The 15,962-nt window shown below is 41.4% G+C and overlaps 1 protein-coding gene across 3 annotated transcripts; it reads left to right on the forward strand.

Moving 5' to 3' along the window:
* The first annotated feature begins 3,941 nt into the window (after nt 1-3,941).
* On the forward strand, nt 3,942-14,487 carry pla2g12b (phospholipase A2, group XIIB). Of its 3 annotated transcripts, XM_042301382.1 has the most exons (5): nt 3,942-4,760; nt 6,340-6,428; nt 10,333-10,498; nt 14,232-14,332; nt 14,405-14,487. In XM_042301382.1, exons 1-5 carry the CDS (start codon nt 4,043-4,045, stop codon nt 14,420-14,422), a joined length of 1,092 nt encoding a protein of 363 aa, XP_042157316.1. In that variant the 5' UTR covers nt 3,942-4,042; the 3' UTR covers nt 14,423-14,487. The 3 variants fall into 3 exon arrangements, with proteins under 3 accessions (XP_042157316.1, XP_042157314.1, XP_042157317.1); XM_042301380.1 differs by having other exon boundaries at nt 14,232-14,481; XM_042301383.1 differs by having other exon boundaries at nt 6,340-6,416; nt 14,232-14,481.
* The last annotated feature ends 1,475 nt before the right edge of the window (nt 14,488-15,962 follow it).

A 15,962-nucleotide genomic window follows, 5' to 3' on the forward strand; every position in this document is an offset into this window, starting at 1 on the left:
CTCCAACCCTGTTCCTGGAGAGAGACCCTCCTGTAGGTTTTAACTCCAACCCTGTTCCTGGAGAGAGACCCTCCTGTAGGTTTTAACTCCAACCCTGTTCCTGGAGAGAGACCCTCCTGTAGGTTTTAACTCCAACCCTGTTCCTGGAGAGAGACCCTCCTGTAGGTTTTAACTCCAACCCTGTTCCTGGAGAGAGACCCTCCTGTATGTTTCAACTCCATGTCATTTAAACAAAATAATAAAATGTGATGTGATGACGTTGAATCAATGTGTCTTTTTTTCCACCCAACTTTTGACCTAAATCTCACATAACATGGTGAGATTATTCTTTGATTTCAAATTGACAATTCACATTAGATGACAAACTCAACCAAATGTTTTATGAAAACTAGACGTTGAACTGACGTCTGTGCCCAGTGGGCTTTATCTAGACCAAATGAGGTGCTTGTTGGCAGTGATACTAATGACTAAACTGCCACTCAGAGGAACTGATTGTATCATTATCTCCCTTTCCCACAAGGAGGTCTGTACTGCAAACAAGGTGATAGATATAGTGCACTATTTTTCATCAGGGGCGCATAGGGCTCTGGTCAAAATTAGTGCGCTAAATAGGGAATAGGGTGGCCTTTGTGACGCAGTAGAGAGTAGCGATAATGGGGTACTGTATCAGCAGGAACATGAGCATAACTCTCAATAAACACCAGAGGGCAGCAGAGAGGCGTGCTCTATCACAATGGTGGAATGGGTTGATTATTGGATTTTTATAAACATACTGACAAACTCATTTCCCCTTGGGCGTTAATGAGGTATCATCTCATTTCAGTCGTTTGCTTGTTTGAGATATTGTGTTACATGTCACCAGGGATGGAATTTCAGGACTTTGGGCACCGGACTGTTGGACGAGTAGACTGTGATTTCTACTAGCCCGGGTAAGATTCGCCCCACAAATCTGTGCCTTGCGATATTTGAAAAGGGCCATCTTATTTTCCATTCCTGGTAATAATATTAATTTTCAATATGAATACAAATAATTGATTGAAATAGTACAAATGGAATACAAGACAACTTTATGGAATGCCTGAAACCAATAAAATATAGAAATACAATCTAGTCAGTCTACCTCTATGTCTCAAATATAGAAATACAATCTAGTCATTCTACCTCTGTCTCAAATATAGAAATACAATCTAGTCATTCTACCTCTGTCTCAAATATAGAAATACAATCTAGTCATTCTACCTCTATGTCTCAAATATAGACATGTAATCTAGTCATTCTACCTCTGTCTCAAATATGGAAATATAATCTGTTCATTCTACCTCTGTCTCAAATATAGAAATACAATCTAGTCATTCTAACTCTATGTCTCAAATATAGAAATGTAATCTAGTCATTCTACCTCTGTCTCAAATATGGAAATATAATCTGTTCATTCTACCTCTGTCTCAAATATAGAAATACAATCTAGTCATTCTACCTCTGTCTCAAATATAGAAATACAATCTAGTCATTCTACCTCTATGTCTCAAAGACATATATGATTGGCTAATCAGAGACATGATTCTGAGATCACCTTATCACAAATGTGATTTTGTTACTTATAAAGCTACACATTGGAGTCAATGTGATCTTAATTAGTTCACACTGATTAAATGTAAGGGATGAGATAACTTAAAACAAGTTATAGGGGAGCATGAAGTCAACAGGAGATCAACGGGATCAACAAAACTAAGGTGATATACACATCCTAAACTTTCTGGGAAAATAATTATACCGTAGCTAAATAATATGGTAACCAATCAGCAACGCTTATCCTCAGTCCTGCTGGACAGTCCACTACACCTCAGCACACACACGTCATTACACTGCGTGCAACCATGTTTCCAATCCTCAGTCTATATTAATTACGAGTGAAATGGCGGTGGAAACGACTTCCTGCGCAAATATTGATCAAAATAACCTTTATATCCGGGTAAACTTGGGAGTCACGCGATGATATGGTGTGTGGTCCTCCCGTTACGTCTCGGGGAAAGCTTTCATTTAGGCTATAGATTAAATAAATTATGAAACACTTCACACGGTGGTGAAGAGGATGCTACTTTCCAATAGAGATCGAGGGTCTAATTCTGGTGACATGATGATCGATTCTTGGCTACCATTTGATATATTCTCGCTCGTATCCATAATAATGTAATTATGCAGGGAACTAGCCTACCTACACTGTATCTGTCAACTGTTAGCTAGAGCGCACGTGCCAAAACCACAGTGGGCACATTTGCTATATAACACAACAGTTTTAGTGACAAACACTTTCGGTAGAGTTGAAAATGTGATGGAAACACTTTGAACATTCGGTTTGTACATGAACAAGTACATTTGTGTGCGCTATGTCATCACGCACTGATATTTATCCGCAACAAATCAGTTTGGTGGAAACAGGCTAATTCTTTAATCGGAAATTTAGAATACTTGCATGAAAATCTGTCACCAATTGGTGGAACCAACCATAGAAGTTTAACTTTGGTTGAGATGGAGACATGAATCCAAGTTATCAATTACTATTTTGAAGACAACCTGGATATTTCATTTACCTGTTTGTTTTTTAACATAGGCAAGTCAGTTAAGAACAAATTCTTAATTACAATGACAGCCTACCCCGGCCAAACCCGGACGACGCTGAGCCAATTGTGCGCTGCCCTATGAGACTCCCAATCACGGCCGGTTGTGATACAGCCTGGAATTGAACCAAGGTCTGTGAGACTTAGACCACTGCGCCACTCGGAAGCCTCCAAAATTGAATTGTGTTTGGTTGTCAACACAACCACATAACTACATTTGAATTATATGTATCTTCTGCTTGGACAAAATCAAATCAAACTTTAAATGCACTTGAAATAAAATTTGATTGGATTTAGTCCTATTCTTTAGCTTTGACTCTTGGTTGAGATGGAGACATGAATCCAACATATAATTTATTAATTTGTAGACAAACTGGAATTAAAGCCAGTCAGTGGCACAAGAGATACATCTCCTTCAAATACTGACATGTTGCGTTGACAACCAAACACAATTCAATATCACTTTCGCAAGACATTAAATAGACTATTAACTTGTTAACAAATGATATGTTGGATTTATGTCTCCAACTAAATCAAAAAATACAAGTTCAAGAATAGGATGAAGCAAGTGGCTCAGATTAAACTATCCAAGTCTTAGATATCCTTGATATTTTGGTTGCATTGTAAACCAAACACAATTCAATATTACTTTTGTAAAACAGAAAAATAGACTAAAGTTAAGGCTACCTTACAAACGAATGTAACATTATTTATTCAACCTTAAAAATGAGTATCATCTATGACCACATTTTGAGGTTGAGGTTAGTCTGTTGTAACTATAAAATGTTGTTTTTATGTAATCATAGAAAGTGTTCATGTTCAAGATGGCGTGGAAAGGTTGCAGTTCTTTGTAAATCTTCACAATTTCTATGATATAATCTGTACAGAATCTCCAACAGCATTGATCACTTGCACAATGTACTTTTTAATGTGATCTCAACTGTAATCGTTTGGTTCTGCTATTAGATGAAGCACAGTGATAACACATTAAGTTGTTGTATAAGTACAAAATACCTGACATTGTTTTTCCATTGTTATTCGGTTGTGCTTTTAGATGGTTGAAAACATAGTGATATTAGGATAATATCAATAAATAAATCAATAAATAGCATTAGGATTTCAACAAACTTCAGGCTGTCTTTTTGAGTGGGTGAAAAAAACATTTAAATCTCATTGGATCAACGTCTTAATTAAATATTACCCAATTTTCCACGTTGAAATGATGTGGTGTGCTCAGTAGGAAAGGATTATTGACCTTTGAACCCAGCATCGATTTGTCTGTGCCTTGCTGTCTCCCTGACCTAATCAGTGGCCAAAGTCCTCTCTGCCTCTCACACAGACACAGTCAGTACTCTCAGAGTCTGTTTAAATGTGGACGTCTACTCCTCAGACGAACCTGCGCAGTGACTTTCTACCAGGCCACCATGCTTCCCCGTACCGTATCCTTCCTCCTGCTCTTCATCTTCCTCTCCTCTGGGATGTCTGCTTCTCTGGTCAGCAGGACAACCCGCGAAGAGGACGGCCCTCCTGCTGTTCCGACCACGTTCAGGGTTGACATCTCTGCTGCTGTAGGTGTTCCGTCTGAGGTTGATACCGTGCAGGCAGGTGGCCCGGTTGTTGATGATACTCCTTCAGCTGAGGCTGTGGCAGAAGCCCTAGTGACAAATGAGCCTGTTACAGATGCCGCTGTAGCTGACGAGGTTGTAGCCGAAGAGCCGGTTGAGGACACCCCAGTTGCTGATGCTCTGGTAGCAGATGCCCCTGTAGACGCCTTTATCATAACAGAAGAAGAAAAAGAGGCCCTGATAACAGAAGCAATGATTAAAGAGTTGTCTGCCCAGGTGGAGAAGGAAGACCTCGCTGAAGAGACAGAGATTCAAGACGCCACCTTGAAAGAGTTGACAGACCGGGAGACCCTTGAGAAGGCAGTGGAGGAGCCCATTGTAGAGGCAGCAGAGGCATATGCTCCAGAGGAGGATCCAGCCAGCTCTGAGATACTTGTCTTCGAAGCCCAGGAAGAGGACTCTGGATGGGGGTTGGCTTCCATCAGAGAGAGCCTCCAGGCAGCCAACGGATACTTTGACTCTCTTGTGGAACTGATGGGGGGACGCAATGGAGTGTGTCAATACAAATGCAAATACGGTACGGATGAGACGGGGGGGTTGTGTGTAATTGAAATTTAAAGGTAATTTCAGATTGAGCCGACATATGCAGCATTTACCAGCGTTGACCGTGTGAATGCAGTCTCCGCAAATGCGATAACATTGCCTTTACTTCCGCGATGAATTCAAGCCCCGAATGAAACTAAAACCAAGATGCTGAATGTAACTAAAACCAAGATGCTGAATAAAACTAAAACCAAGATGCTGAATGAAACTAAAACCAAGATGCTGAATGTAACTAAAACCAAGATGCTGAATGAAACTAAAACCTAGATGCTGAATGTAACTAAAACCAAGATGCTGAATATAACTAAAAACCAAGATGCTGAATGTAACTAAAACCTAGATGCTGAATGTAACTAAAACCAAGATGCTGAATATAACTAAAAACCTAGATGCTGAATGTAACTAAAACCAAGATGCTGAATGTAACTAAAAACCTAGATGCTGAATGTAACTAAAACCAAGATGCTGAATGTAACTAAAACCAAGATGCTGAATATAACTAAAACCTAGATGCTGAATGAAACTAAAACCTAGATGCTGAATGTAACTAAAACCAAGATGCTGAATATAACTAAAAACCTAGATGCTGAATGTAACTAAAACCAAGATGCTGAATGTAACTAAAACCTAGATGCTGAATGTAACTAAAACCAAGATGCTGAATGTAACTAAAACCTAGATGCTGAATGTAACTAAAACCAAGATGCTGAATATAACTAAAAACCTAGATGCTGACTGCTATCCTTGATCCAGTATAGAGTCAAACTTAATTTCCTAAATAACAGATCACATTGTACCCATTCAGGCTATTACAAATAAAGACCACCGGTTAGGCTTCTCTCTTTCTCTCTCTCCCCTCTGTGTTCATCTGTTTATCATACTTATGGTCAATAGTAATTGATTGAACTGTTTGGCTGTTTACTAACATGAGGCCCATTCGTCAATAGACATATATTCTCATGTTATCCTATTGATGAGAGAGGTATAGCCGAGGTCAGTGTTAACATGTTTAAATTCCTTTAATAATAGATCACTTCAGTGAGTATCAGTGATATAGATTGACCAGATGACTGAGGTATAGTACCCATCAGACCATAGTTAGTACAGCATGACCTACAGGTTCAATTCCAATATCCACACTAGCCTAATACATTTCTCCATATCCTAAAGTTAAGGCTATTATGGATATCAGTAGAGTAGCATACCCAACACATTGCGGTCATTATAAGAATGTGCTAGGATATAATCACCATGGCTACGCTAAGTTCCAATATCCGCACTAGCCTAATACATTTCTCCATACCCTAAAGTTAAGGCTATTATGGATATCAGTAGAGTAGTACCATATACTAGGATGGACACTGGAATGGGGATAACTAATAGAACTGTAAAATAGATATTTTGCTGAAGTACTTTTAAAAGGTCCCATCAATAAATGTCACCATAGAGTGCTGAACGTTACATTTGTGATTATTGATAACAACTTCTCTTAATTAATATTTGGATAATATGCACAAGGGTTGGATTAAAAGTTGTTTATATTTCCTTATCAGGTAAAACACCTGTGCATCGCTATGGTTACGTGACCCCAGAGCCCAACGGTTGCAGCTCCAACCTCCTAGGATTCCAGGTACCAGACGGTGTATGTTTCCTGTCACTAACTACAGGCTGTTTGTTATACAGTACTAATACGTAAACTGAAGCCTGCTGTTACTTCATACAATACATATTAGACGTCTAGGGCTGTATATAGAACCCTCTGTGGAAAGGGTTCTACATGGAACCCAAAAGGGTTCTACATGGAACCCAAAAGGGTTCTACCTAGAGTCAAAAGGGTTCTACCTGGAGTCAAAAGGGTTCTACCTAGAGTCAAAAGGGTTCTACCTGGAGTCAAAAGGGTTCTACCTGGAGTCAAAAGGGTTCTACCTGGAGTCATAAGGGTTCTCCTATGGTGACAGCTGAAGCTTTTTAAATATGTAGAGTATACATCACTATATAGTGTATAAATCCGTATGTATAAATTCCCATGTAGTGTATAAATCCCTATATAGTGTATAAATCCCTGTATAGTGTATAAATCCCTATATAGTGTATAAATCCCCATGTAGAGTATAAATCCCTATATAGTATATAAATTCCTATATAGTGTATAAATCCCTATATAGTGTATACATCCTTATATATACATCCCGTCTGAGATCCCCAAAGATTGGAAAGCTGCCGCGGTCATCCCCTCTTCAAAGGGGGAGACACTCTAGACCCAAACAGTTATAGACCTGTATCCATCCTGCCCTGCCTTTCTAAAATCTTTGAAAGTTAACAAACAGATCACCATCCATTTCGAATCCCACCGTACCTTCTCCATGATGCAATCTAGTTTCCGAGCTGGTCACGGGTGCACCTCAGCCACACTCAAGGTCCTAAACGACATCATAACCGCCATCGATAAGAGACAATACTGTGCAGCTGTATTCATCGACCTGGCCAAGGCTTTCGACTCTGTCAATCACCACATTCTTATCGGCAGACTCAACAGCCTTAGTTTCTCAAATGATTGCCTGGTTAACCAACTACTTCTCAGAGTTCAGTGTATCAACCTGGAGGGCCTGTTGTCCGGACATCTGGCAGTCTCTATTGGGGTGCCACAGGGTTCAATCCTCGGGCCGACTCTCTTCTCTGAATACATCAATGATGTCCCTCATGCTGCTTGTGATTTTCTGATCCCCCTCTACACCATTCTGTATACTTCTGGCCCTTCTTTGGACACTGTGCTAACAAACTTCCAAACGAGCTTCAATGCCATACAACTCTCCTTATGTGGCCTCCAACTGCTTTTAAATGCTAGTAAATCTAAATGCATGTTCTTCAACTGATCGCTGCCCGCACCCTCCCGTCCGACTAGCATCACTACCCGGGACGGTTCTGACCTAGAATATGTGGACAACTACAAACACCTAGGTGTCTGATTAGACTGTAAACTCTCCTTCCAGACTCACATTAAGCATCTCCAATCCAAAATGAAATCTAGAATTGGCTTCCTATTTCGCAACAAAGCCTCCTTCACTCATGCTGCCAAACACCCTCGTAAAACTGACCATCCTACCGATCCTCGACTTCGGCGATGTCATTTACAAAATAGCCTCCAACACTCTACTCCGAAAATTGGATGCAGTAAATCACAGTGCAATCCGTTTTGTCACCAAAGCCCCATATACTACCCACCACTGTGACCTGTATGCTCTCGTTGGCTGGCCCTCACTACATATCTGTCACCAAACCCACTGGCTCCAGGTCATCTATAAGTCTTTGCTAGGTAAAGCCCCACCTTATCTCAGCTCACTGGTCACCATAGCAACACCCACCCGTAGCACGCACTCCAGCAGGTATATTTCACTGGTCATTCCCAAAGCCAACACTTCCTTTGGTCGCCTTTCCTTCCAGTTCTCTGCTGCCAATGACTGGAACAAACTGCATAAATCTCTGAGGCTGGAGTCTTATATCTCCCTCTCTAACTCTAAGCATCAGCTGTCATAGCAGCTTACTGTTCACTGTACCTGTAGATAGCCAATCTGTAAATAGCACACCCAACTACCTCATCCCCATATCATTACTTATCCTCTTGCTCTTTTGCACCCCAGTATCTCTACTTGCACATCATCATCTGCACATCTCTCACTCCAGTATTAATGCTAAATTGTAATTATTCCGCCTCTATGGCCTATTTATTGCCTTACCTCCCTAATCTTCTACATTTACACACACTGTACATAGATGTTTCTATTTTTATTTTCTACTGTGTTTTTGACTGTATATTTGATTATATATTACTCTGTTTTTGTCGCACTGCTTTGCTTTATCTTGGCCAGGTCGCAGTTGTAAATGAGAATGTGTTCTCAACTGGCCTACCTGGTTAAATAAAGGTGAAATATAAATAAAATAAATAAAAAAATATAGTGTATACATCCCTATATAGTGTGTAAATCCCTTAATAGTGTATACATCCCTATATAGTGTGTAAATCCCTATATAGTGTATAAATCCCTATATAGTGTATAAATCCCTATATAGTGTATAAATCCCTATATAGTGTGTAAATCCCTATATAGTGTATAAATCCCTATATAGTGTATAAATCCCTATATAGTGTATAAATCCCTATATAGTGTATAAATCCCTATATAGTGTATAAATCCCTATATAGTGTATAAATAAAGCCTTCTCTTGTGCACCAGAGGCATGGAATAGTCAATAATCCATGCTTCATCTAGATATGTTAGTGCCCCTGAATGAATTTAAAATATTGACGTGAGACTCTGTTACAGACTAGTGGAAATGCTTTTTTTTTAGGCTGGATCATGTTGTTGTATTGTATTGTATTGTATTGTATTGTATTGTATTGTTGTATGTTTTAGTTCTGTAATGTACTGATTGTTGCTGCCTTCTTGGGCAGGTCTCACTTGAAAAATAGACTCTTTTCCTGGTTAAATAAAGTATAGAATGTATAAATGCCTATATATAGAATGTATAAATCCCTATATATAGAATGTATAAATCCCTATATATAGAATGTATAAATCCCTATATATAGAATGTATAAATCCTATATATAGAATGTATCAAATCCCTATATATAGAATGTATCCTCTGTCTGATATAGACTGGATGTTTATCATGCAGCCTCCTCCGTCTGACAGAGACTGGACTCTGTTTATCATGCATCCTATTATAGAATGTCACTCACCCACCATTGCTCATTGAATGGTAGGTTGGACATCAATTTATACATGTAGAATGATACATTTGTATGTGTTCATCTATAAAGAATGTATGAACTCCTCTTTACCTCTGTAGTCTGGTCTCCTTCACCACCAGAATGTTAAATCCTGGTATATAGAATGTATAAAGTTCCCAGGACATTCACAGTATGTATAAGACTGCCTTCTCTTGTACCAGAATGGAATAGTCAATAATCCATGCTTCATATAGAATGTATAAATGCCCCTGAATGAATTTAAAATGTATAAGACTCTGTATATAGACTGTGGAAATGCTTTTTTTAGAATGGATAAATTGTTGTATATAGAATGTATTGTATTGTATTGTTGAATGTTTTAATTCTGTAATGTATAGATTGTTGCTGCCTTCTTGGGCAGGTCTCATGAAAAATAACTATTTTCCTGGTTAAATAATAAATGTATAAATCCCTATATATAGAATGTATAAATCCCTATATATAGAATGTATAAATCCCTATATATAGAATGTATAAATCCCTATATATAGAATGTATAAATCCCTATATATAGAATGTATCAATCCCTATATATAGAATGTATCAATCCCTATATATAGAATGTATCAATCCCTATATATAGAATGTATAAATCCCTATATATATAGAATGTATAAATCCCTATATATAGAATGTATAAATCCCTATATATAGAATGTATAAATTCCTATATATAGAATGTATAAATCCCTATATATAGAATGTATAAATTCCTATATAGAATATTTAAATCCTATGTATTATCCCAAAACAGTTTGACATTGGCATCCCAGCCATGACTCAGTGCTGTAACCAGCTGGACAGTTGTTACGACACCTGTGGCTCCAACAAGTACCGCTGCGACTCCAAGTACCGCTGGTGTCTCCACGCTATCTGCTCTGACCTGAAGAAAAGCTTGGGTTTCGTGTCAAAGGTCAAAGGTGAGTTACTGTAGCCACGGGAGTATATACTCTCCTCCGCTCACTGACGTAGGCACTCACTCACTCTCTTGAGCCAGCATGTTGGAAAAATCTGCCGTTCTGCCCTTGAGCAAGGCAGTTGACCCCCAACAACAATTGCTACCCAGCAGCCGATGACGTGGACGTCGATTAAGGCAGCCCCCCCCCCACACATCTCTCTGATTCAGACACATTTCAGTTGAATTCATTCAGTTGTACAACTGAATAGGTTTCCCCCTTCCCCTTCTTCTCCCTCAGTCAGCCAGTCAGCCAGTCAGCCAGCCAGTCAGTCAGCCAGTCAGCCAGTCAGTAGGGTTATTCCCCATGTAATATGTTACAGTACAAGTAACTGATAAAAACAATTATTTAAATTGTAATCCGTTGTTCCCAGCAAAACTATTGTAATCAGATTACAGATACTTCTCAAAAAACAAATGATTACTTCTAGGATTACTTTAAATTCAGAAAGGATGTCGGCGAAAAATCCATTATCACACCTTTCTGTTTTCTTAATGAGATCCAATTCAGCATTAAAATAAAAAGGTTTCAAGTTGAAGTTTGTGCAGCCTGGTCACACATGACACAAGTCAGTATTAAACGTCCGTCCATGTCTGAGGACGTTGGGAGATGAGGTGGAAACCGGCCACTAGAGGCAATAGTGAGCACTGTTACCTTCCAGTAGGTTTGGGTAAGCATCTGCCTCTGGTGCCAAAGGTCCGAATCCAGCAATAGAAAGTTATTTTTGAGATTTTTGTTTTAAGCCTATCTCAAACCGTAACCCCTAACCCCTAGCCACTTAGCTAATGTTAGCAAAAGCCACTTAGCTAATGTTAGCAATAGCCACCTAGCTAATGTTAGCCACAACAAATTGGAATTCGTAACATTTCATACGTTTAGCAAATACGTAACATAATGTACGAATTGCAATTCGTAACATATCATACGAATAGTATGATGGACAGCCACAAATTAATACATACCATACAAAACGTAACATATCATACTAATTGGAGTGTTTCGGAGTTACATTTACTATGTTACGTCTACCCCTGAGTCCAGGTTGTTTCAACTCGAAGCAATGAGCCCAATCAGTCCATGTTAACAAAATCATGAACAGAGTAAGCTAATAAATCCTTATATTTGGGGTTATGCTCAGGTAAAACAGTTTGGCTAATCTATATTTCCAAGTCCTATTCTTGAAGATCAAGGGGTATAACATATTAGAGTTGAAAGCGAAAAACGATTAGGCAACAACAAATTCAATCCCCTCTAGACAACTTCCTGAACAAACCATGTCAGAAATCAGCTCAATGTAATGGATGAATCCATAGACTCTAACCACTTCTGGGAAAATTGGAAAACGCTAAACAAACAACAACATGAATAGTTATCTATCCAAAATGGAGATGTATGGATAAACCACTTCTCCAATCTTTTTGGCTCTATAACACAGAACAAACAACAAAAACCTGAACATGATCAAATACAAATCTCTCTCCCTCTCATCATAGCCCCTCTCCCTCTCATCATAGCCCCTCTCGCTCTCATCATAGCCCCTCTCCCTCTCATCATAGCCCCTCTCCCTCTCATCATAGCCCTCTCCCTCTCATCATAGCCCCTCCTCTCATCATAGCCCCTCATCATCAGCCCCTCTCTCTCATCATAGCCCCTCTCATCATCATAGCCCCTCTCCCTCTCATAGCCCCTCTCGCTCTCATCATAGCCCCTCTCCTCTCATCATAGCCCCTCTCCCTCTCATCATAGCCCCTCTCCCTCTCATCATAGCCCCTCTCCCTCTCATCATAGCCCCTCTCCCTCTCATCATAGCCCCTCTCCCTCTCATCATAGCCCCTCTCCCTCTCATCATAGCCCCTCTCCTCTCATCATAGCCCCTCTCGCTCTCATCATAGCCCCTCTCTCTCATCATAGCCCCTCTCGCTCTCATCATAGCCCCTCTCGCTCTCATCATAGCCCCTCTCGCTCTCATCATAGCCCCTCTCGCTCTCATCATAGCCCCTCTCGCTCTCATCATAGCCCCTCTCGCTCTCATCATAGCCCCTCTCGCTCTCATCATAGCCCCTCTCGCTCTCATCATAGCCCCTCTCCCTCTCATCATAGCCCCTCTCGCTCTCATCATAGCCCCTCTCGCTCTCATCATAGCCCCTCTCGCTCTCATCATAGCCCCTCTCGCTCTCATCATAGCCCCTCTCCCTCTCATCATAGCCCCTCTCCCTCTCATCATAGCCCCTCTCGCTCTCATCATAGCCCCTCTCCCTCTCATCATAGCCCCTCTCCCTCTCATCATAGCCCCTCTCATCATAGCCCCTCTCCTCTCATCATAGCCCCTCTCGCTCTCATCATAGCCCCTCTCCCTCTCATCATAGCCCCTCTCCCTCTCATCATAGCCCCTCTCCTCTCATCATAGCCCCTCTCCCTCTCATCATAGCCCCTCTCCCTCTCATCATAGCCCCTCTCCCTCTCATCATAGCCCCTCTCCCTCTCATCATAGCCCCTCTCCCTCTCATCATAGCCCCTCTCCCTCTCATCATAGCCCCTCTCCCTCTCATCATAGCCCCTCTCCCTCTCATCATAGCCCCTCTCCCTCATCATAGCCCCTCTCGCTCTCATCATAGCCCCTCTCCCTCTCATCATAGCCCCTCTCATCTCATCATAGCCCTCTCCCTCTCATCATAGCCCCTCTCCCTCTCATCATAGCCCCTCTCGCTCTCATCATAGCCCCTCTCGCTCTCATCATAGCCCCTCTCGCTCTCATCATCATCATAGCCCCTCTCGCTCTCATCATAGCCCCTCTCCTCTCATCATAGCCCCTCTCGCTCTCATCATAGCCCCTCTCGCTCTCATCATAGCCCCTCTCGCTCTCATCATAGCCCCTCTCGCTCTCATCATAGCCCCTCTCCCTCTCATCATAGCCCTCTCTCATCATAGCCCCTCTCATCATAGCCCCTCTCGCTCTCATCATAGCCCCTCTCGCTCTCATCATAGCCCCTCTCGCTCTCATCATAGCCCCTCTCGCTCTCATCATAGCCCCTCTCGCTCTCATCATAGCCCCTCTCGCTCTCATCATAGCCCCTCTCCCTCTCATCATAGCCCCCCTCTCATCATAGCCCCTCTCCCTCATAGCCCCTCTCCCTCTCATCATAGCCCCTCTCCTCTCTCATCATAGCCCCTCTCCCTCTCATCATAGCCCCTCTCCCTCTCATCATAGCCCCTCTCATCATAGCCCCTCTCCCTCTCATCATAGCCCCTCTCGCTCTCATCATAGCCCCTCTCGCTCTCATCATAGCCCCTCTCGCTCTCATCATAGCCCCTCTCGCTCTCATCATAGCCCCTCTCGCTCTCATCATAGCCCCTCTCGCTCTCATCATAGCCCCTCTCGCTCTCATCATAGCCCCTCTCCCTCTCATCATAGCCCCTCTCGCTCACTCTCAATTCAATTTAAGGGCTTTATTGGCATGGGAAAACGTATGTTAACATTGCCAAATCAAGTGAAGTAGATAATATACAAAAGTTAAATCAACAATAAAAATGAATAGTAAACATTACACTCACAGAAGTTCCAAAAGAATAAAGACATTTCAAATGTCATATTATGTCTATATACAGTGTTGTAACAATGTGCAAATAGTTATTAAAGTACAAAAGGGAAAATAATCTCTCTCAACCCTAACCTTCCATATCTCTCCCCCCCGCTCAGCCTGTGAGACCGTAGCAGATGCTCTGTACAACACTGTGTGGACGCTGGGCTGCAGATCCTTCATGAACAGCCAGAGGGAAGCATGTTACTGTGAGGGAGAGGAGAGGGACGAGCTGTAGAGGACCAGGCTGGAACACAACACAACACTACTCAACACGAGAGAAAGCTGGGAGGAGAGGGACGAGCTGTAGAGGACCAGGCTGGAACACAACACAACACTACTCAACACGAGAGAAAGCTGGGAGGAGAGGGACGGACACAACACAACACTACTCAACACGAGCTGTAGAGGACCAGGCTGGAACACAACACAACACTACTCAACACGAGAGAAAGCTGGGAGGAGAGGGACGAGCTGTAGAGGACCAGGCTGGGACACAACACAACACTACTCAACACGAGAGAAAGCTGGGAGGAGAGGGACGAGCTGTAGAGGACCAGGCTGGGACACAACACAACACTACTCAACACGAGAGAAAGCTGGGAGGAGAGGGATGAGCTGTAGAGGACCAGGCTGGGACACAACACAACACTACTCAACACGAGAGAAAGCTGGGAGGAGAGGGACGAGCTGTAGAGGACATGCAGGACAATATCCTCTTGTGAGAATCATCAACGGAAAGGGTGCTTGGAACTCAACATGGATTCATACAGTGGGACTTCACACCGCACAAATTAGAATATTACTTTATTATTAACTTAGAAAATATAACCCTTTTTCTATTACCACATGAAAACACGACAGAGGCTTTACGCTTGATGAGGAAAGCCCTAACAAGACTTTACCAATGAGTTAATAGTGGTTATTATGTAGAATAAATAATACTAACCGTATGTAGCGTCGTGTCACACTGTCTTTATCTAATTTCTATTTTCTGAAACTTGACAGCGGATATTTATATTTCAAATATATTTTCAGGAAAAGACTATGACTCCATTAACATATTGTTGTGTTATTATTTTATTAACATAACTCAAACCCCCCCAAAAAATCCTGATAGAGAGAAGACCTTTCAGTCAGCATCATATCCCACATAAGAATACAAATGTCCCAAAAGGCAACCTATTCCCTACAAAGTGCACTACTTTTGACCACGGACCATGAGGCTCTGGTCGAAAGTAGTGCACTTTGTAGGGAATAGAATGTCATTTGGGACGCAGCCCCAAAATAACCTAGTCTAACACAACACAAACACCAGTTAGTTGGACCTGTGCCGTTACTGACAGGCTACTTCCACAGCGCAGAAATAAGTGTGCTATGTTGCGCTGTATGTTATTATGTGTGTTGAGGTCCATTGACTGATGGGGATTTCAGGCTTTTTTTGTTGTTACTTTTCGATGAATAAATGAATAACTAATTATACAATGTTGATGTGATAAGTTCACTTAAGGTACTGTAGGTACAGTAGTGGTACAGAGTAGTGGTATCGAGTAGTGGTATACTGTAGTGGTATAGAGTAGTGGTATACTGTAGTGGTATACAGTAGTGGTATAGAGTAGTGGTATACTGTAGTGGTATACTGTAGTGGTATACAGTAGTGGTATCGAGTAGTGGTATACTGTAGTCGTATACAGTAGTGGTATAGAGTAGTGGTATACTGTAGTGGTATACTGTAGTGGTATACTGTAGTGGTATAGAGTAGTGGTATACTGTAGTGGTATAGAGTAGTGGTATACTGTAGTGGTATAGTAGTGGTATACTGTAGTGGTATAGAGTAGTGGTATACTGTG

The sequence above is a fragment of the Oncorhynchus tshawytscha genome, linkage group LG19, assembly GCF_018296145.1.
Source record: "Oncorhynchus tshawytscha isolate Ot180627B linkage group LG19, Otsh_v2.0, whole genome shotgun sequence".
NCBI lineage: Eukaryota > Metazoa > Chordata > Actinopteri > Salmoniformes > Salmonidae > Oncorhynchus > Oncorhynchus tshawytscha.